We start from the raw sequence: 21,021 nt of genomic DNA on the forward strand, positions 1-21,021 counted from the left end.
TCCAGAACAGACAATAATGGGGGGATAAGGAGTGAGGGTTGGCTCCTACATGGTGAAGGGTGGTAGTGTCTGGAGCAATAAAGAGGGATCGGCTTCCAGGTGTCAGGTCCAGAGCAGACAAAGAGGAGGGGAGAAAGCATGTCAGGTCTGGAGTGGGCCAGGCATGTCAGATTGCGGATTTCGGATCAGGGTTTGAGAGATGTGATGGATATGAGGGAGTTTAGGTGAGGGTGTGTGAGGCGAGTATGGGGCCAATTGAATAGTCACTCAGGAGTTAGACTCTGTATTTAATATTAATAGTCTAACTTTACCTGATTAACTATGTACTCAATTTCATCAGAATCCTTATTCTCTGACTGAAACTTTTGCAGGGTTCTAGGTGTAGTAGAATTATCCAGTGGAATCTTCAATTTCCTTAAAATTTCCTTAAGATTCTGATTCTACACGTGTGCAATTCCCAACTATGCTGGAATAATAACTTTCTGGCTAAAATAATTAAAGTGTTTGAAAGGGAGGTAAAGGGAAACAGTTTTGTCTTACGAAGAAATTGATATATTTTGAACAAGAGGGCGTACTCTTAAAATTAGAATCAGGTCACCAAGAAGTAGAATCAAAAAGTCCTTCTTCAGTGGGCAGGAAATGAAAATCAAGAACTCTGCCAAAGAAGGCTGCACTTGCTAGGTCAAAGTCTCCCAGCCCAACATCGAAAGATATTTGTTAGATACGCCTGTGAATTAGAGCAAAAGCAAGTTAATGGGATCGATGTACAGATCACCCATCGTCAAACTGGTGAAAATCGTGTGCTCCTGCTTCTGCATGGCTTTAAAGTGGCATTGTAGATTGTAATCCTAGCATTGCACAAATTATGAATAATGTTATTTGCATTAATTAGTGTTATATCATTAGTTTTTTTTAGCTAGAGACTACCATTTTTATTTTATTTTAATGGATCATTTGGTGTACTATTTGCATTGTGCTAATTTAATCATTGTTTTCTTCCTGTTAGAAATGTACATTCTCGTTCTGCTGGCCGTCCAACCATTAATCTTCTGAAGGAACAAGGTCTAAAATTTGAACTTCTTATTTTCTGTTTTAGAGCTAGCATTTGTATAATAGGACCCAAATTTTAAGAGATGGAAGATCTCTTGGCTTTAGCCAAAATGGTGTCGGAGCCCCAAATTCAGAAATTCCGGTTCATTTCTGACATACGATATTTTCACCAGGGAATGAAAGGAGCCAGTATGTGATTATCACACACGGACGATCTGAAATCAGCAGGGCCGTCTGTGATTTGCATTTTTGCTAGAATAAGTTCCATTTTCCACAGTGTCTAATTGCTGATTATTGAGAGTAAAAGTGAGTGAACCTAAAATGTGAATAAGATTTGCAGCACTATGAAGTTCTTTAAATCTATGTTCTTTAAATTAAAAAGGCACCTGGCTGTGAAAGAAAATTGGTGCTTGCAATTTCAGTGGCTGTTTGTTGAAATTTGTGGAAGGACTGCTTGACTGCTACCATAGCTGAAAACGATCGAAGATGGTGCAGGATCCTGACTCAGGAGAAACAGCCCTGAACAGCCAGAATTTCACTCCAGGGAGCTGGTACAGACTGGTATGGGACCCATTACTGCTGGAAATATCACAACGAAGACCCTGTATTTTGCAGTTTAGTTGACAGCTCCAAGTAAATATAAAGAGATTAGCTGTCTTTGATGTTGGTGTAGGAATACAATTTTATATGAGAAATTAAGTACTTAAAGGGAGTAAAATGTATTGAATGGGTTTTTATCAAGTAGCGTTTTTTTAAATACAGCGAAGTCTGCAATAAATGCTCAAATCTTTATTTTGTTTCATGTCAGGATTGTCCCTGCTCAAATCGATACCGGCAGAGTTGGCATGGAGGGATATGGTCAATTGGTTGTGAGTGGGGACGTGTTGACATGAATTGGCTGTAACATGATGTAGAGTGTATGGTGATGTGGGTTCATTGTCTGGCATAATTTGACCTATAAGGGACTCTGGTTATGGGTCAAGGGGCATAAATTAGCAGGAGAGTATGAGAGTCATTGTCAAGAGGGACATAGATCATGGGGGTGTATGGCACTTATAAGGGGTAGTTGGGGCTAATGATTTGATATGAATGGGACATGGTGAGTGAGGGGTTGTGAAGGCTAGAGAACCATTGTTGTTTTATTATTGACATTATTGTTTTCTTCTTGTGGCTCCCTCCACACTGTTTCCAGCTCTGGTGGGTCCCATTCCAGTATGTACCAACCACCCTGGAGTGAAAATCCAGTAGTTCAGAGCTGTTTCTCCTGAGTCATGGTCCTACACCATTTTTGATCTTATTTCAGCTGCCTAAATTGCAAATCTAGAATTCCGTCCCAACTACCACCTCACTGTAGTTGCTGGCAGAGCTGGTATTGACTACCCAAGTTACTGTAAAGAGATTGGGTTGGCATAGGGAGGCTGACTGGCATACTCAAATTTCAGGCCTGCATCTAAAGTAAGGGTATCTAAGGCTGAAAACGGGAATGTCATATTTTTGTTATCATTGCTCGTTTAATTTCATGAAGTCTTTCCTTGCTCATTCCTGTAGCCCTGGCAAGAAAAATATTGATTGCTAATTAGCCTTCTTGTCAAAGCTGAGGTATCTTTCTCCTAGTGCAAGTGTTAAATTTGTGTGTGAGATAAAGGGATGCCTGGTACATCTCCTATAACGTCATCACACTAGTCGGATGATGATATTGAATTAGTTGTCAAGCCCAACATTGTTTTACTCATATGAAATAAATGCTAAAAATACACAGTAGATCTGGCAGCATCTGTGGAGAGGGAAATAAAATTAATGTTTCAGCTCAGTGACCTTTCATCAGAACATGAGAAAAATTAGAAATATAATTAATTTTAAGTAAGTAAAGGTGGGGATGCAAAGAAGAAAAGTTCGAGATATAGTAGAAGACAGGAGAGATTAAATGACAAAAGTGTAGGTGGTGCAAGGACAAAGGGAGCAGCAAGGCGGGGGACAAGCAAAGAAAGAGAAGTTGTGCCTGGACAGAGGGTAATTGTAGAATGATGAATGGTTACTGTCTAAAAGCTGAAACAAAATAAAGAGGTAGGGGAAAACCAAAACCAGCCAAGAGAAGAGAAACAAATTGGGGATAGTCATTAACAGCCTGAAATTGTTGAATTCAATATTGAGTCTGAAAGACTATAATGTGCTTGATTGAAATTTGAGCTGCTATTCTTCAAGCCTGCATTGAGCTTCATTGGAGCACTTCAGGCTGAGAAACGAGCGATTGACATGGAAACAAAGAGGAGCTTGTGGGAGCTTGTGGACTGAGTGGAGGTGTTCTGCAAAGCACCCATCCAGTCTGCTTTTGGTCTCTCTGGTTTAGATCAGGCCAAATTTAGAGCAGCAAATGCAGCAATAAATTGCTGTTTCACCTAGAATGAGAGTTTAGAGCCAAGAACAGTGAAGGCAGAGGAGGTAAAAAGACAGTTGTTGCAGTTGCTGCATTTAGAAGTACAGGGATAGTGGAGGGAGTTGTTGGGGGTAATTGAGGAGTTGATCATGGTGTTGTGCAGTGAACAAATCCTACAGAATGCTAAAAAGAGAAGGGAACATGTATTTGGTAGTAACATCAGGAGGTGAATGAAATGATTATGGAGGCTGGTGGAATGGAATGTGAGATCAAGGGCAATCCTGTCATGGTTCTGGGAGGTAGGGGAAGGTGTGAGAAGAAATGCAAGAACTAAGACAAACATGATTGAGGCCTCTGTCAACCACGGTGGAGGAGATCTTCAGTTGAGGAAAAGAAAGAAGCACTGATTTGGAAGCTTCTTTCACTGGAACACATGCAACAGTGATGGAAAAGCTCAGAGAATAGAATGGAGTCTTCACAGGAAAAGGAGTGTGAAGAAATGTGGTCAGTATAGATGTCAGTGTTGATGGGCTTATGCTGGACATTTGTTAATAACTGTTATCCAGATGGCGACGGAGGAAGTCAAGAAAAGGCAGAGAACAGTTGGAGATGGTATATGTCAAAGCGAAAGAATGATTAAAATTGGAAGCTTCTGTTTATCTGCATAGATGTTTCCTGCCAGCTGAATATTTAAAGTATTTTCTGGTTTTGTATTAGATTCAAGATGCTGTGTGTTGCTTCTATATTACTGTCTCACACATATCAGGTAATGAATGACATCTTCCATTAGGCCAGCAGCATCCAATGCTGCAAAGTAAAGGGATTCAGATTCATAAAGAGAGCACCTTTTGTTCAAGCCTGTATCCAGAATCTCTGGCCTTAGATAAGTGGGGGTGTGCCCAGATGAAATATAAAACAGATTGTGCAAACATGAATTCTGCTTACATTAACTCCTCAGTTTTATCTGGTCTGGTTAATAATGATGTCATGAATGCTAGACATGTTCCAACTAGAAAGAAAACTACATTACTGTAAATTATTACAAAATAAAGTGTGGGAAAATTCTTTTGTTTTCCTAGGAGCTAAGAAAGTGTTGCTGCATGCATTTGATGGAAAACCTTCTGTTGCTATGGAAGGGGTGAAAGCTGGATTTTTCTTTTCAATTCCACCATCTGTCATAAGAAGCGAGCAGGTTAGATTAAACATAATAATGTTTGCCAAAAACATTCAAGCTAAGGAACAAAAACAGAAGTTGCTGGAAAAGCTCAACAGGTCTGGCAGCATCTGTGAAGAAAAAATCGGAGTTAACGTTGCGGTTCTGAGGAAGGGTCACCGGACCCACAACGTTAATTCCCATTTTTTGTTTTTGTTCCTGATGTATAGCATCCACAGTTCTTTCAGTTTTTATTTAACATTTAAGCTAAGCATGTAGCGGTTATATTAATTCTCTTTTGAAGACCCAAAACTCCATTGCTAAGGTTCAAGGTACAGTATTTGTGAAAAGGTAATCTGAGATACTTCCACAGTGGTCACTTTGCTCAATCACACAACTTTGATGCTCTTACCACCAGCAAAACCTTGCTGCCTCTTGTATTGCTCATTGTATGGTATGGTTTCTTTCTTATTGTTTCAAATCAAAGAGGCACGGATTTGAACATAAAAGCAAAATACCCAAGATGCTAGAAATCTGAAGTAAAAGCTGAAGGTTCTGGAGAAGCTCTGTTCCTGTATCCACCGAAACTGCTAGACCTGTTGAGTTTCCCCAGCACTTTCTGTTTTTATTTCAGATTTGTGAGTATGAGATGCAAAACTGATAGCTAATGTAGCATCAGCTTGATTGAACTACATCAGCCACTATTGAAACTTGTACTTTTCCATCAAAACTGCAATCCAGAATCATTCTGGACCACTGATGACACAGCTACCTTTCTACTGAACAGACTGTCTGCTGTCACTCTATTTTCTGTGCTATCATCGCCAACAACATATGAAAGCTTATTTGTCACTAAGATTCAATGCTGTTTCTACCCCATTGGCTTTCCCATCAGGCCAAACCTCCCCAGAGGCTCCCTGCTCCTTAAGGTCTGAATCATTGTGTCATTGTATTTCTCTCTATTCTCCCCTTATTGGGATTATTTTGTTCATGATTTCCATGAGCTTCTCTCATAAGTCCATTATACTAACTACACTTTTCTCTCCTTTCCTCAAATCACCCACGCTTGATCACTCTGTCTTTGTAAATTTCCACTATGAATGCAAACTCGCAAACATTTCCAAATTTGTGATACGTTGTGATATCGCATATCAATGTTTGTTTGTCCTGCAGTCTCTCCAATCCAATTCATGCTTCTGTCACATCACCAAAATTGTCCTAACCAAGATTTCATCTCCTGTGACTGCCTGTTATGATCCCAGCTGACATTATTCCTGGACAAGTCAAGATTCCAGACTGAAATTGACCTTGATCGATTCGTTTCTTTTTGTTATGAGGTGCTTTCACTGAAACACAAGCGTCAATGCTGCAGATACAGAAATTTATTACACAAAAGAAATGACAATAAAATATTATAAACCAAGCTATTTACATATAACACAATTTGAAATAATTCAAAACACATGGTAAATTTACAATCCCACCTATCCCAACAGCAACACTTTACAGCCCTTAAATACCAGAGAGAAGGAGTTGCCTTCTCCATCATCTCCATAGGTTTGACTTATGTTTCTTTTGATTCTTGTTCTTGGGTTGTTGGCCTTTCCCTTGACTATTCACACAACTGAGTTTACACTTTCTCTGTTTCAAATAACCCCTTTAGAAGGGTTCTATTCAGACATGTCAGGTTTGTAATTTCAAACTAAATCCCTTACACTATTTCCTAACTGTTTTGAGCTAACTCCTTTCTCAAGGAAAATCTGTCCTTACATCCAACTTCAGCCTAGACTTCTGCAAACTGCCTCCACCAGCTTTCTGATCTTTGTTTCATCTCCCTTAAGCAAAAAAATTCCTGATTCTTTTAAATCAAAAGCAGCAAATGCCTTTCAATGTTTGCTCTGTCCAATCAAAGAATTATTAGCTTCCGAAGGCAAATTATTAAACCCTTACAAAAACACAGACCAATATCCACATGCCACTAATTCAAAATCTAAACTCAAAGATAAATTATATTGATGTACATAAATCATATACCTTACATCACACTGCATGTTTCCTTCTCATCCTATTGCACCACTCTGCAGCATTAAACATGGTCCACCACACTGTCCTCCTCCAGTGCCTCTTTGCCATTTTCTAATTTAATAGGACTACCATCACTTACTTTTGTTCTTAACTCTCTGAATGTTGCTGGAGGATCTCCAGTAATAACTTCTCTAATCTCAGCAATGTAACCTCCAGATTCCACCAAGACTTTATTTTTAGCCCCTTCCTCTTCGTCATCTATATGTTACCTCATAGCAACATCATCCATAGACATGGGGTCAGATTTTGCATGCATGTTAGTGACACCTATTCAATTCCTTCATCACGTCTCTCAACAAATTCACCACACCCCCACCGCCTCAATATCCCTGTGTATTCTGCTGATTGTCTGGATGATGTCTCAATTTGAATGAGATGACTGCATTTCCTGTCTCAGCTTCTCTGGTCAGGTTGAACCAGACTATTTGCAACTTAGAGAAAATCTTCCATCATTAAGACAGAATCTGACTTCGTGGTGGAAAATTCTTGTAACCTACTTATAATCTGCCAGTATCCACTGTGTGACTCCAACTTGGATTGTAATCATGTGGCTGAGAAGGGCTGTTGCTACCCTTAGGACTATTATTATTATTATTAGGACTACCATCACTCAATCACAGAGTAGGAATTATATCCTTATGACTAAAGGACAGAAAATTGCAAACAACAAAAAGACACGTAACAAAATAGTTTTGTAACAAAACCAGAAATTGCTGGAAAAGCTCAGCACATTCTGAGGAAGCGTCACTCAACCCGAAATGTTAACTCTGTTTTCTCTCCACAGATGCTGCCAGACCTGCTGAGATTTTCCAGCAATTTCTGTTTTTGTTTTTGATTTACAGCATCTGCAGTTCTTTCGGTTTGTAAAATAGTTTTGTGAGTTAGGCAACAGATATGTAAAACTTAAATGTTGATGGTTATTATTCAGCTTGGGCTGACAAGTGGCAAGTGACATTCATGCCACGCAAATGCCAGGCTATGACCATCACCAATAAGAGACAATCTAACCACCGCCCCTTGACATTCAATGGTATCACCATCACTGAATCCCCCACTATCAACACCCTGGGGGTTACCATTGACCAGTAACTCAACTGGACTCACCACATTAACAGAGTGGCTACAAGAACAGGCCAGAGGCTGGGAATACTGCGGCGAGTAACTCACCTCCTGACTCCTCAAAGCCTGTCCACCATCTACGAGGCACAAGTCAGGAGTGTGATGGAATACTCCCCACTTGCCTGGATGAGTGCACCCCCAACGACACTCAAGAAGCTTGACACCACCCAGGACAAAGCAGCCTGCTTGATTGGCACTACATCTACAAGCATTCACTCCCTCTACCACCGACGCTCAGTAGCAGCAGTGTGTACTATCTACAAGATGTACTGCAGAAATTCACCAAAGGTCCTCAGACAGCACCTTCCAAACCCACGACCACTTCCATCTAGAAGGACAAGGGCAGCAGATATATGGGAACACCATCACCTCCAAGTTCCTCTCCAAGTCACTCACCATCCTGACTTGGAAATATATCTCCGTTCCTTCACTGTCACTGGGTCAAAAACCTGGAATTCCCTCCCTAATGGCATTGTGGTTCAACCCACAGCTGGAGGACTGCAGTGGTTCAAAAAGGCAGCTCACCACCACCTTCTCAAGGGCAACTAGGGATGAGCAAAAAATGCTGGCCAGCCAGCGACGCCCACATCCCATAAAAGAATTTTAAAAAATTTACAGCAATTTTCATACATTGAATGTTGCTACTCCAAACCTGTGGGGCAAACAGGTTTGTTACAGGAAAATTTTTTAAGAACCTTTTATATTTAAACTGTGACAATGAATAGATTTCAGTGGATTTTAAATGTGTTGAAAGATATCGTTTAACTGAATTTTCTCGATCATTTTCAATTTTTGTAATCTGCAGACATACTAATTTTCCTATTACTATTCCCAAGAAGCAGAAATTGGTGAAACAGCTACCACTAGAGTCAATCTGCTTGGAAACGGACTCTCCTGCTTTAGGGCCAGAAAAACAGGTAACCCGGTAATTCTATATGTATAATTGACTGTCTCAAATCAAAATGTAGGTGAATCAGAAATATTTTACAACAAAAGCGATCCCGCCCCGCCCCCAACCCTGCTGATTCCGCCCCAATATTCTGATCTCAACCTCTGACCCTTCTGATTCCACCCATGATCACTCTGATTCTACCCCGACCCTCTGTTCTCGACCCCTGACCCTTATGATGTTGCCCATGGATCATGCCTTTCCCAACCCTTCCAATCCTGGTTTTGGCCTCCTGCTGTGAACTCACTGACCTTCCAATTCCACCTCACAGGCCTGCAAGTCCCTAGCCCCAAACCTTCCAATCTTGCTACTGATGCATCCAATCCTGCTTCCAACCCAACTGATTTCACCCTCTGACAATTCTGTCTCATTCCCCGGTCCTTTTAAAATTGTCCCCGCTCTCAAATCTGGCCCTGTCCCTTTTGAGCTTAGCCCCAGAAGGAGACTAATATGTGTATAAATTCTTGGGGGTGGCAGTGCAGGTTGAAAAAGTAGTTAATAAGGCACGCAAAATGCTGGGCTTCATTAAAGGCATAGAGTATAAAACCTGAAAATTGCTGAAAAGAAAATCATGTTGCCAAAGTTTCTCATCTTGCACTCATCAAGACAAAGATCGGAATGACAAATTTATTTCAGTTTTGAACATCCTACCAAAGAAAGCCATCAGTGTTTTCACCACATTGCCATATAATGGTAATATAGATGCACACAATTTTCTGTATTTGTGTTCACTGAACTTTTGAAGTTAGTAACTCGTGCTGTTGAGTTCACTTTAAATTACTACCTGTATGGCCAAATTGATGGAGTAGCCATTGGATTTCTTTTAGGTCTAGTGTTCACTAACATTTTTTGTTGTTTTCTGTGAGAAATATGCTTTTAATGATATGAGCCATAACCTCCTACCCTGAGTATATTTTCATACATAGATGATTCAGTTGGACACTAAATCTGCAGCCATGTGTAAGAATTTCCTTACACACCTTAATACATTCCATCCTGATCCTAAATTTACTTTGGGTTGGAACAGTATGACACGCTTCCTTTTCTCAACATGCTAGCTAAGAAATCAGCTAATGGAACTGTCTATTACAAACCTACCTTCACTGATCAATATATATGTTGGGATTCATCAAGCTCCATGAGCCGGAACACTGACCTTATAAGCAATACTGTAAACAAGGGCCTAGTCATATGCTCATCTTGTATGTTTGGTGCAGAAATAGAGTGCATTAAAGGTATTCTGTAGGACAATGGCTATTCTATTCAGATCATTGCAAATCTGTTAGAACTCTTTAAAGAGGTAATGAGCAGGTTAAACCAAGGAGAGCCAATGGATGTTATGTACTTGGACTTCCAGATGGCCTTTGACAAGGTGTTGCACAGGGGGCAGCTGAGTAAGGTAAGGACCCATGGTAATAGAGGCAAGATACTAGCATGGATAGAAGATTGGCTGTCTGGCAGAAAGCAGAGAGTGGGAATAAAAGGATCCTTCTCAAGATGGCAGCCGGTGACTAGTGGTGTTCCGCAAAGGTCAGTGTTGGGACCACAACTTTTCATTTTATATATAATGATCTAGATGAAGGAACGGAGGGCATCCTGGCTCCTTTTGTGGATAATACAAAAATAGGTGGCGGGACAGATAGTATTGAGGAGGTGGTGAGGCTGGAGAAGGATTTAGACAGGTTAGGAGAGTGGGCAAAGAAGTGGCAAATGGAGTACAACGTGGGAAAGTGTGAGGTCAATGCACTTTGATAAGAAGAGTAGAAGCATGGGCTATTTTCTAAATGGGGAGAAAATTCAGAAATCTGAAGTGCAAAGGGACATTGGAGTCCTAGTCCAGGATTATCTTAAGGTAAACTTGCAGGTTGAGTCAGTAGTTAGGAAGGCAAATACAATGTTGACATTTATTTTTAGAGGACTAGAATTTAAAGCAGGGATGTACTTCTGAGGCTTTATAAGGCTCTGGTTAGATCACTTTTAGAGTGTTATGAGCACTTTGGGCTCCACTGGTTCACAGTTAGCCACTTTCAAGCTTGTAAAGTGTGCACTCTACTTCAAATTACCCAGAAAGGGCAAAGTATCTAAAAACTTTGAACAGGTTAAGCAAGTCATTACTACTCAATGGCCATGCAAGTGAAATGTTCCACTAAAGTATGCTGCCATTATTCATTCCAATGATAAGAAATGACCAAGGTAGATTTGAAACTGTCAGAACAAGTTGTAATATTTCTCTCTAAAATTCCTTCACAGATTGACTGCTTGCGTTCCTATGGTTGCAGTTGCATTGCCTTCACTGTTGTTTGTGTCCCTCTAACTAAGCCCAGGCTGCAGCTTAAATCTACTCTGGGTGACTGCTGTGGTGTCGTTTCCAAACAGCAAACCTGTGTTTTTGTGCCTGAGTAGTCAAACCTGTGTTTTTGTGTCTGAGTAAACAAAATCAGAGAAAATAGCTAGATTCTCCAATATATCCATTACTAGCAGAAAAGAACAGTTTTAAAAATGTTTTAGAAAGTGTTAATATCCCACTTAATTTTTTGCAGCTCATTCTTTCAACACCATATTTTCTCTCTCCCATCTGCATATATTTGTCAAGTTTTCAAAATGCATTCAGTCTTTAACTCAGAAACAAGTGAAGCTGGTTTAGAGTGAATGAGTTTTCTATTGGTAATTCCAGGTGGAGTATGAGAAGTCTACAGCCATTAACATATTAACAAACGAATGTACAAATTGGGAGCAGGCCATTCAGTCCCTTCAGCCTGCTCCACCATCAATAAAATCATAGTTGATTTGTTTATAACCGCAAGTCTGCCTGCCTTCTTCGCCCCCTTGCTTAACAAGATTCTCACTATCTCTGCCTCAAAAATGTTCAAGAGCTCTGCATCTATCACTGTTTTAGGAAGAGTTCCAAAGACTCTCAACCCTCTGAGAGCAAAAATGTTCCCCTAATCTCTGTTCAAGTGGGCAACCCCTGTTTTTTAAGCAATGATCCCTTGTTTTAGATTCTCCCATAAAAGGAAAGATTCTCTCCTCATCTACCTCATCAAGATCCCTTCAAGATCTTACATGTTTCAATTAACTTGCCTCTTATTCTTCTAAAATCCGGATACAAACCAAGCTTGTCCAACCTATCCTCAAAAGAGAAAGTGACTTTCATCGGAGTATATCTTAGCAGACACATGCGTGCTAAAGGAGCCAAATAGTGCGACTGTACCAGTTATTTAAATTAGAGTTGTCCTCAACAGAATGCTGTAGATTGGCACATCCCAAAGTCCAGAGATACATGCTAAGGGACATAACTAAAGCTTGGGGTATCTGTCACAAAGGTACAGTGAGGAAAGGCCACTGTCTCAGGCATTTCAGCCAAAGTGTACTATCAGGCGGTGTTCTGAGGAAGGGTCACCGGACCCGAAACGTTAACTCTTTTTTTCCTTCACAGATGCTGCCAGACCTGCTGAACTTTTCCAGCAACTTTGTTTTTGTTCCTGATTTACAGCATCCACAGTTCTTTCGGTTTCTATCAGGCTGCATGTTTGTCACTGACTGTATATAGAAAATGTCACATGTATTAGAATCGGATTGGGATACTGAAGAGCACAACATGCTCAATGGAAAAATGTTATATCTGTTGTATTTTCCAGAACATCCAGTCTGAAACATTTTAGGGTATTGTTTTAAATATTTAATGAACAAAGTTTATTTTTGCAAAAACCATTATTTAAACATATTAGAGGAACTGTGTTTTCGCTTCAGCAAGAATGCAATGGAAGCATGTCCTGTCTTATACTCTTAAACCTCCAAACTGCCTTAGAAACCAGAACAGCTCTGCCAATGATGGTGCATGCCTCAGGTGAAATTTGTGCCTCAGCTTTTAAGGTAAAATTTACCTATCAGCCAGTTTGTAGTGCATCTGGTCAATGATGTAAAGTTTGTCAGAGCCATAATAAGTGGCCCTTTAATGAGGAAAAAGTGCCATTTCATCACCCACTCAATGTAGGATTCTGTCCATGATTTTTTTACAGAAAGATCTCAGTAAATTCCTGGGGATTTTCTTTCTGTGCCCCAATATGTGTTTTTGGGTATGCCACCACTTAGAGTCATAGATAGAGCCATAGAATCATACAGCATGGAAATAGACTCTTCGGTCCAACTCGTCAATGCCGAACAAGTTTCTCAAACTAAACTAGTCCCATTTGCCTGCGTATGGCTCATATCCCCCTAAATCTTTCCTGTTCATGTACCTATCCAAATGTATTTTAAATGTTGTAACTGTGCCTGCATCCACCACTTCCTCTGGCAGTTCATTCCACATAAGGACCAATTTGTACTCCTATTTGTTGGCTCTGCCATCATGCTGACTTTCTGAAATTTGTGTAAAAGATCACACTAAACCCCTGGACAATACTAATTCCACAATTTCTCACTATTTTAAACCCAAACATTTGTTTTTTTTTCTTCTCTTCCTACAAACATGAATCACATTTCACTACATTGGATTCCACTTTGCTTCAAGTAGAGAATCTTCCACCTGCTGATATCAACCTATTCAACACCGCCTAAGAATCAAATCTGGGCCCTCATGTCTATATACTTAAATTCTATACTAGGCATTGCATTTATTAACTGACCAGGAAACTGGAATTTTATAAAAGGTTATTAGTGTTGCAAACTAAATCTACTGTCAGTATTATGTGATTCAGAAAAATTGAAAGGCAAAGGTTCGAGGTATCTATTTGAAAGAACGTTGCAGCTGACAGCAAGTACAAAAATATTTAAAATTAGGAAGATTAATTGATTTGTTATCTACATTGAAACCTACAACTGCACTGTATTGTGGTGAACATCACTGATCAATTCCGCTTCCAATTTCCACTGCCCTCACTTTCACCTGATCTATCTCTGACTCTTCCCTTCCCTTCCTTGACATCTCTGATTCTATTTCTGGGGATAGACTGGTCACTAATATCCACTAAAAACCCACCGACTCCCACAAGAACAACACCTTATTTTCCACTTGGGGACCCTGCAGCCCTCCGGGGACTCAATATCAAGTTCAATAATTTTAGTGCCTAAACTCTCCCAGGTCCTAGCCTCCTACCCCCACAGCAGGCCTTTTTATCACATAGCCTGCCATTACACACTACCTATTATTAGTCACTAACAGTCCCCATTAACAGCTATTCACCATCCTAGCCAAATTGTTATCAACTCCTTTGTCTATCCAACTGTCCTTCTCTCCGTGCTCTATCCTATCGTTTACTCCCTACCCCATCCCCCTCCCTATTTTCTGCATATAAACCAACATTTTCCCATCTACCATAAGTACTGAGGAAGGGTCAGCGGACCCGAAATGTTAACTCTGATATTTTCTTCACAGATCTACAGACTTGCTGAGCTTTTCCAGCAACCTCTGTTTTTGTTCCTGATTTACAGCATCAACAGTTCTTTTGGTTTTTATCACTGATACACACTTTTATTGCTGTTTTACAGATGAGAAATGAGCCGAAGAACATATCCATTTCCTGTCAGTACATTGCACAAGTTAAAGGGATTTCAGTGGAGAATGTCATGGAAGTGACAACGAGGAATGCATGCAAACTTTTCCCAAAGCTTCAAAAATTAATCCACTTATAACCTAGATTCTCTCTACAATAAAAAGTAACAAAGTTGAGTAAGAATGCGTTATTTCCTGGAGATTGAACGATTCTATCATAGGCTATCTTTTCTTTGTACATCTTAGTGTTAAGTAAGAATAAGACATGTTAAAGGCAACCTTAAAGTTCATAATAGCTGTCCCAATTTATTTCATTACATTTCAATTTACATACATTAAAACTAAGACTAAAAATTACTTTGTGTTCACTAATTTATCAAATCAGTGATGGTGAAAAGAACACTGTAAATATGAACTAAAAGCAAAAGAAGCTGGAAATCAAAGAAATGTTACAGTGCAGAAGAAGGCCATTCAGCCCACTACATCTGCACTGGATATCCAATGAGCATTTTGACTTTGTGCCATTCTCCTGCGTTTTCCCTGTAACTCTGCATATTATTTCTATTTAAATAGTAGTTTAAGCTTTCTTGCATGCCTGAATTGAACCTGTCTCCACATATTCCTCAGAAGCCCATTCCAGATCCAAACCACTCGTGTGAAAAGGCTTTTTTCTCAAATCACATTTGCTCTATTTGCAAATCACTTTAAATCTGCACCCTCTCTTTGTTAATCCTTTTATAAGCACAAACAGATTCTCACTATCCACACAATCCAGACTTTGCACAATTTTGAAAACATGTGTCATATCTCTTAATCCCATCCCAGTTCTGAAGAAGGGTCCTGACCCAAAATGTCAACTTTCCTACTCCTCTGATGCTGCCATGCCTGCTGTGTTCCTCTAGCTCCACACTTTGTTATTTGTGACTCCAGCATCAGCAGTTCTTACTATGTCTCACATCATCTTAAGCATTCTTCTCTTCAAGGGGAACAGTCCCAACTTCTTTATAGTCAAAAGTTTTTCATCATTGTAACTATTTTCATAAATCTCTTTTGTTCTGTCTCCAGTGTGTTCACGTACATGCTATATTGCAGTGCTCAGAAATATTCACAATAATGCAGCTAAGTGTTTTGTACAGCCTTCTTGCTCTCGTACACAATGTCCCTATTAATAAAAGCCAGGATACTATATGCTTTGTTAACTACTCACCCTACCTGTCCTGCCACCTTCAATGATCTATGCATATATAAATCCTTCTGATCCTACATTCCCTTAGGTATTGAAACCACTCTTTATATGGTCTGTCCACATTCTTCCAACCAAATGCATCACTACTCATCTATCCATATTGAACTGCACCTGCCATCTATCTGTCTATTTCATCAACTTTTCTGAGAGCTCTGGAGGTCCCACACCACTCTCCTCAGAGTTTATAATGCATCCAAATTCTCTCCTTGTTAATCCTTTTATAAGCATGAACAGTTTCTCCCTATCTACACAATCCAGACCTTGCACAATTTTGAAAACTTCTGTCACATCTCTTTGTTCTCCTTGAAGAGAAGAAAGCAAACTTGGAGATTGTTTCCTGCACACAAGGTCTAAATCAATAATGTGTCAGGAAAAGTGAGTCCCAATACTGGCTCTTAGGGTACTCTACTAGAAAACTTCATCCAGCCTGAAAAATGTGTATTGGCGACTACTTTCTGTTTTCTATCCCTCAGCCAATTTTGTATCCACATTGCTACTGTCCCTTTTATTCCCTGAACTATGACTTTCCTCACAAATGTGTTGTGTGGCATGACCATCGCTTGTATGATTGTAGTATTAACTCCCCTTTCATGTCTGTCCCTTGTGAATAGGTGTTGACAGGAACATTAGGTAAACTATCCTGCTGTTTTGTTTTAAAACAATGTTGTGGAATCTTTTACCTGAACAGGCAGATGAGTCATCAATTTAGTGGCCCATGTGAAAGTTTAAATAGATAAATAAATTTTAAATGGATAAGCTTTTGAAGTATCTTTATCACAAATCAACATTTTAAGGATTGAAAACCAGTCTATGCTGACTTTGTACAAGACACTTATTAGATCTCAGCTGGAGTATTGCATACAGTTCTGGGTGCTACGTTTTAGGAAAGACAAGAATGCATTAAAGAGAGGGTAGAAGAGACTTATGTGAATGATTCTAGGGATTAAAAATAACTTCAGCTGTCAAGGTAGCATGCAGAACTTGAAGTCTCTTTTTTCCGGAGAGAAGGCTAACAGGACATTTGATAGACTTTTTCAAAATAATGAAAGCTCTGAACAACGAAAATAGGGAGAAGCTGTTTCTTCTCATAAAAGTAGTGAGAATGAATGGGCACTGATTTAAGATAGTTTTCAAAGGAAGTAAATGCAATGTGATCAAAAACATTATACTGTATGTACGATTCGGGTCTGAAATGCACTGCCTTAAAAGTGTGATGGAGGCTGGTTCAGCTGAGGCATTCAAAAAGACCTTAGGTCATCAAATAGAAACAATATTCAAGGTTATGTGGAAAAGGCAGGATAATGGCACCAAATGTAATGCTCATTTCAGTTCTCGTTCTGGAACTAAAGGTGAATCAGGCTCAAATGGCCATTTGACCCACTCCTGCTCCTTCTTATTTTGGATGTTCTTATATGAGCCAAAACTCTTCACACAGATTATCTAGTCATTTACCCCTCTGTTGTTTATGAGTCTGCCTATGTGCAAATTGGCTGCAGCTTTTGCTTATGCATTATTAGAACTTCTAAGTCTTTAAAATGCTCTAGCACTTCCTGTAGTCATGAATGTGCTTTATAAATGAAAGTTCACTTTTTCTTTTGAGAGGACTTCATATTAAACAAGTTTAGATTACAGGCAATATCACTCTTCACAATGCCATGGAGACCCAAGTCCAGCACTCTGTGTCTGCTGGGTAGGTAGAGATATGGCTGTCTGCATCTGGATCTGCCCTCTGTACCTCCCCCAGCCCCAGGCATATTGAGTAAACATACTAGATTTTGTTGTGCACTGTCCCCTTGGAAGCCAGTGTGCTGCATAACGTTGACAACCCATGCTGTATCATGATGCTTTTTATATGTTGAGTTGGCTTCTCCTTCAGGATTGCCATTCCCTCTGCATTCCACAGTTCTAACTACAATCCCCATAATTAAGTTCTCCACTTTTCCGCCTGCAATGCTGGCCTGCTCATAAACATGCCTAGAGAACAGACCCCACCCCCCACTGTCCTGCCCCACCATCACCAAAGACTGATCGTAGCCCACCACATTGAATGACTTAGCTGGACAGCTCGAGCAATGACTGACCAGACCGCTGACTGATAAGTGTACAGCTCTCCAACTGTGGTTCCAACCAACAGACCGGTTGCACTCGACCCACAAAGCAAACTGTGACCCATTTTCGGGGCTGAAGACGTATGGGACCCCTAACCATGAGCACCCTGAGCAGGCTTTACTTTATGTCTCAGGAGCCTCTGACTGAAGGGTGTCTCTCTTTGGACATAACTGAGGACTACTTTAAGAAATGGCTGTTTGCTTGTTGCACTGCAGTGTGTTTGCCACGTAAGCTGCTAGAACTGGGTGCAACTATGAGATTGATGTATTACAGTGCTGTACTGCTAGTCCACATCCTTTGCTGATCACTACTGACAAGCATGACAAGCTCCCTGGCTTTGTGTTGGCATTAAACGACAAAGCAAGACAGAAGAATTATGATCATGTAAACTCTGGTTAAAGGGGCAAAATGCAAAATGGAAAGGCAGGGATGCTGTGAGCGTTCAATGCTAAGTCTCTCTACACTAAGAGAATGAGTGAGCAGCCCTGAAATGCAGCCTGCTCCAATCTGTGAGCTGGATGTCTGTCCCTGCACCAAAGTGTCCTGCGAGTAACATTACAATGAGAAGAGCTGGAGCACGGCAGTGCAGAAACTTGCTGTAAGTGAATTGGAGATGCGCCGTGATGGTGCAGAGAGACTGTATTATGTCGGATACCAGCATCTTTGCGGTGCACGTGGCTGCTGCTATAGAATGTTCCCTGACATATTGGAGTTGGGTGTCTGAGATAGAAATCCCAAGGAACAAGTGTCAAGCTGGAATCACCATATAACACTCTGAATCTCATGCAGGGAATTCCCAGCATCTGGTTTCTATCTGGCAGGCAGTAGAAGGGGATCTTGGGTACTATTAAATAGTGTTAGGGTGATAATGATCAATAATCCCCAATTATAGGCCTCCTGCTACTCACTAATGAAAATCTCATCTCAACATCTGAAAGTTAGTTAGAACATGTGATTTGTTGCTCCCAGTGTTGAGGAAGGTCTTCCTCAAACTCTCACATGATTCTCCCAAAATTCACACCATATCCCATGTTGTCCAAGACTTGGGAAGCTTTGGCTAGTTGTAATATTCTGGCCTGGCTCTACTAAAATTTGATCTTTTACTTCAGGCTCAGACACATTGTGTCATTCTCTGTATCATTTCTCGTAAGTGAAACAACAAACAGCAAAACTTTCAAAACTGTAGAATATGACAGTAAGATTTTGTTTACAAAGATATGCTACAAAAGTATTCAGTAAAGGTCAGAGATGTACTTTAGTATCATAATAACAAATATTCAAAGTTACATCAATTTTTAACTATTCATCCTGAGAAATCCTGAGAGAAAGTACCAGCAAAATGAGACTTAAAAGAGCAAAATATTTGGATGTCAACATACTAAGCCACTTTTCTGGATTATAGATGAAACATAAAGTCAAAGACAGGAAAATCAAGGACATTGCTTTAATCTGTCACAGTCCTTAATTAGGCCTAATATTCAGATTGTAAATGGAATAATGCCTGCAGAAGGGTCAGCCAGAGGATAAGCTGTTTTTCCCACAGCCTTCAATATCCCAAAATCCTTCATCAACTTTACAAAACTTAACTTGACGTAGCATAAAATATGTCAAATAGATGCAGATTTATTTCTTTAATAAAGTCGAAGCAGTTCTTAAGATTTACAAAGTACAAGTTGAAATTATGAAGAATCAGATGATCCATTATCTCAGCTTTGTTATTATGCTGGTTGACCTTAAAAGTGAAGTTCATCCAAGTTACATCTGAAACCAAACAGTGAGAATGGAGCTTTAGCACAGCACTTAGATGCATGCTTGCTTGAAATGCTACTTGGAGTTATGCCAATTCTAAAGACTTAAAGAAGAGAAAAAACAGGTGTAGTTTTAGTATAACTTTAATAGATGGACAGGATGGTCTTACCAGTGTGGGCCCTTTGATACTTTAATTCCTGGACCTCATTTGAATAAATTGGGCCTGTTTGCCACCTAGGCCCATTACCAATTCATGGAGGCAGCTTTCCTTTAAGTCATCATCTGCCTTCACTGAAGTGGGATTCTGGTAACCTTGGAGTATAACAAATTAGGTGTGGAGATTCAACATGGTAACAGCAGGTCCGAACTGTCTTTGGATAGTCAGAACCCTTGGAAAGGTAGGATACCTCTTTAGACCTACCCCAGACCACGCTTAGGAAAAGTCAGTTGCTCTTCGGAATCATCAAACTGTGCGTAAAAAGTGAATAAACCCATTGCTGACAAGCTCCTAGGAACTATTGAGCCACTTATCAAAATTAACTGTCAAAACTATCAGAAGCACATATCAAATTGACCTGTCAGAAGTGTCCAAAGGACTCGCCAAATGGAGCTGTCAAGCTTTCAAAGCAGTTAACAGTCCTCTTTAATTCTTTGATAAAAGTATCAGGAGTGTTAAAATGAAATTATTGCTTGCTATTTCAGTCTGAGGCTGTGACTTCCTAGCGATCTATTATCACAGCAGAGTGCCAGCAGTTTGTCAGTTTTATTGACAGTTACAAGTGGCTACAGATTTTTTGATGTGTGAGGAGGTTGTATTTGTGTTATGTGCCTTTTAAAAGGTTGTTGATTTAAATGAGAAAGAGATGTTTTAACCTCACTTTTTGAAAGGGGGGTACAGTTTTGAAAAGCAAGTAACCTGACACTCATGGCAAGCATCATAAACAACTGTTTGAACAAGCATTAACTAAAGCTTGAATTGTAGATGATTTTGGTGTCGACTACTGACAACTGTCTGATTGGTTCTCAGGTAACTGAACAACAGTTTGGAGCTAGGAAAAGTTAGAGAGAGAGAGAGCTAAGTGTATGGTCCTTCCATAGCTCAAGAATATTTCTGTTTTCTGCAGTCAAAGAAATAACTAAAAGTGGTGTGGTTGGGAGAACACCAAGCAGCATTTGAGAAGCTGAATACAATCTTAATAAATGAACCAGAGTTGAATGCTCCTGATATTTCCAGAGCTTTCAAAATGGCAGTTGATATTAGTAATTTTGAGATGGGTTTATAATTCTTTACCTGTAATCAGAGTCTAATTAGCTGTAATAAACAGTAATACTTGTTCAGTATAGATACCTGGTCCATGTTTTCTATCAACTCAGGTCTGAAAGTCCAAGTAAGTTGGGGAATTTTGTATATTTTTTAAAAAATCTTTAAATTTTGTGATGACTCCAGGGATTTGCACAGCATCTTAACACATGTGGGACTATGAGTTCCAATGCTTGTTGTAATAAGGGTTTGCACACTTGAACTAAATATTTGTTGTTATAAACTTTATTCAGTTAAAGGAGTGACAATATGGATAATGTGAGATAACAAGGTGTAGAGCTGGATGAACACAGCAAGCCAAGCAGCATCAGAGGAGCAGGAAGGCTGACGTTTCGGGCCTAGACCCTTCCCCGAAACGTCAGCCTTCCTGCTCCT

The 21,021-nt window shown here is 39.9% G+C and overlaps 1 protein-coding gene across 1 annotated transcript; it reads left to right on the top strand.

Moving 5' to 3' along the window:
* Positions 1 to 138: 138 nt before the first annotated feature.
* On the top strand, positions 139 to 14,402 carry tatdn3 (TatD DNase domain containing 3). The gene is made up of 5 exons (XM_048601321.1): positions 139 to 224; positions 1,007 to 1,062; positions 4,504 to 4,616; positions 8,618 to 8,698; positions 14,218 to 14,402. Exons 1-5 carry the CDS (start codon positions 139 to 141, stop codon positions 14,359 to 14,361), a joined length of 480 nt encoding a protein of 159 aa, XP_048457278.1. The 3' UTR covers positions 14,362 to 14,402.
* The last annotated feature ends 6,619 nt before the right edge of the window (positions 14,403 to 21,021 follow it).

Source organism: Rhincodon typus, chromosome 9 (genome assembly GCF_021869965.1).
Source record: "Rhincodon typus isolate 14 chromosome 9, sRhiTyp1.1, whole genome shotgun sequence".
In the NCBI taxonomy this organism is placed as follows: domain Eukaryota; kingdom Metazoa; phylum Chordata; class Chondrichthyes; order Orectolobiformes; family Rhincodontidae; genus Rhincodon; species Rhincodon typus.

Coding starts and splice junctions, on each gene's coding strand:
- tatdn3 (XM_048601321.1), top strand. CDS start 139: ATGTCAGGTCTGGAGTGGGCCAGGCATGTCAGATTGCGGATTTCGGAT. Junction 225..1,006: donor ATGGATATGAGGGAGTTTAG/GTGAGGGTGTGT, acceptor TCTTCCTGTTAG/AAATGTACATTCTCGTTCTG. Junction 8,699..14,217: donor CTTTAGGGCCAGAAAAACAG/GTAACCCGGTAA, acceptor GCTGTTTTACAG/ATGAGAAATGAGCCGAAGAA.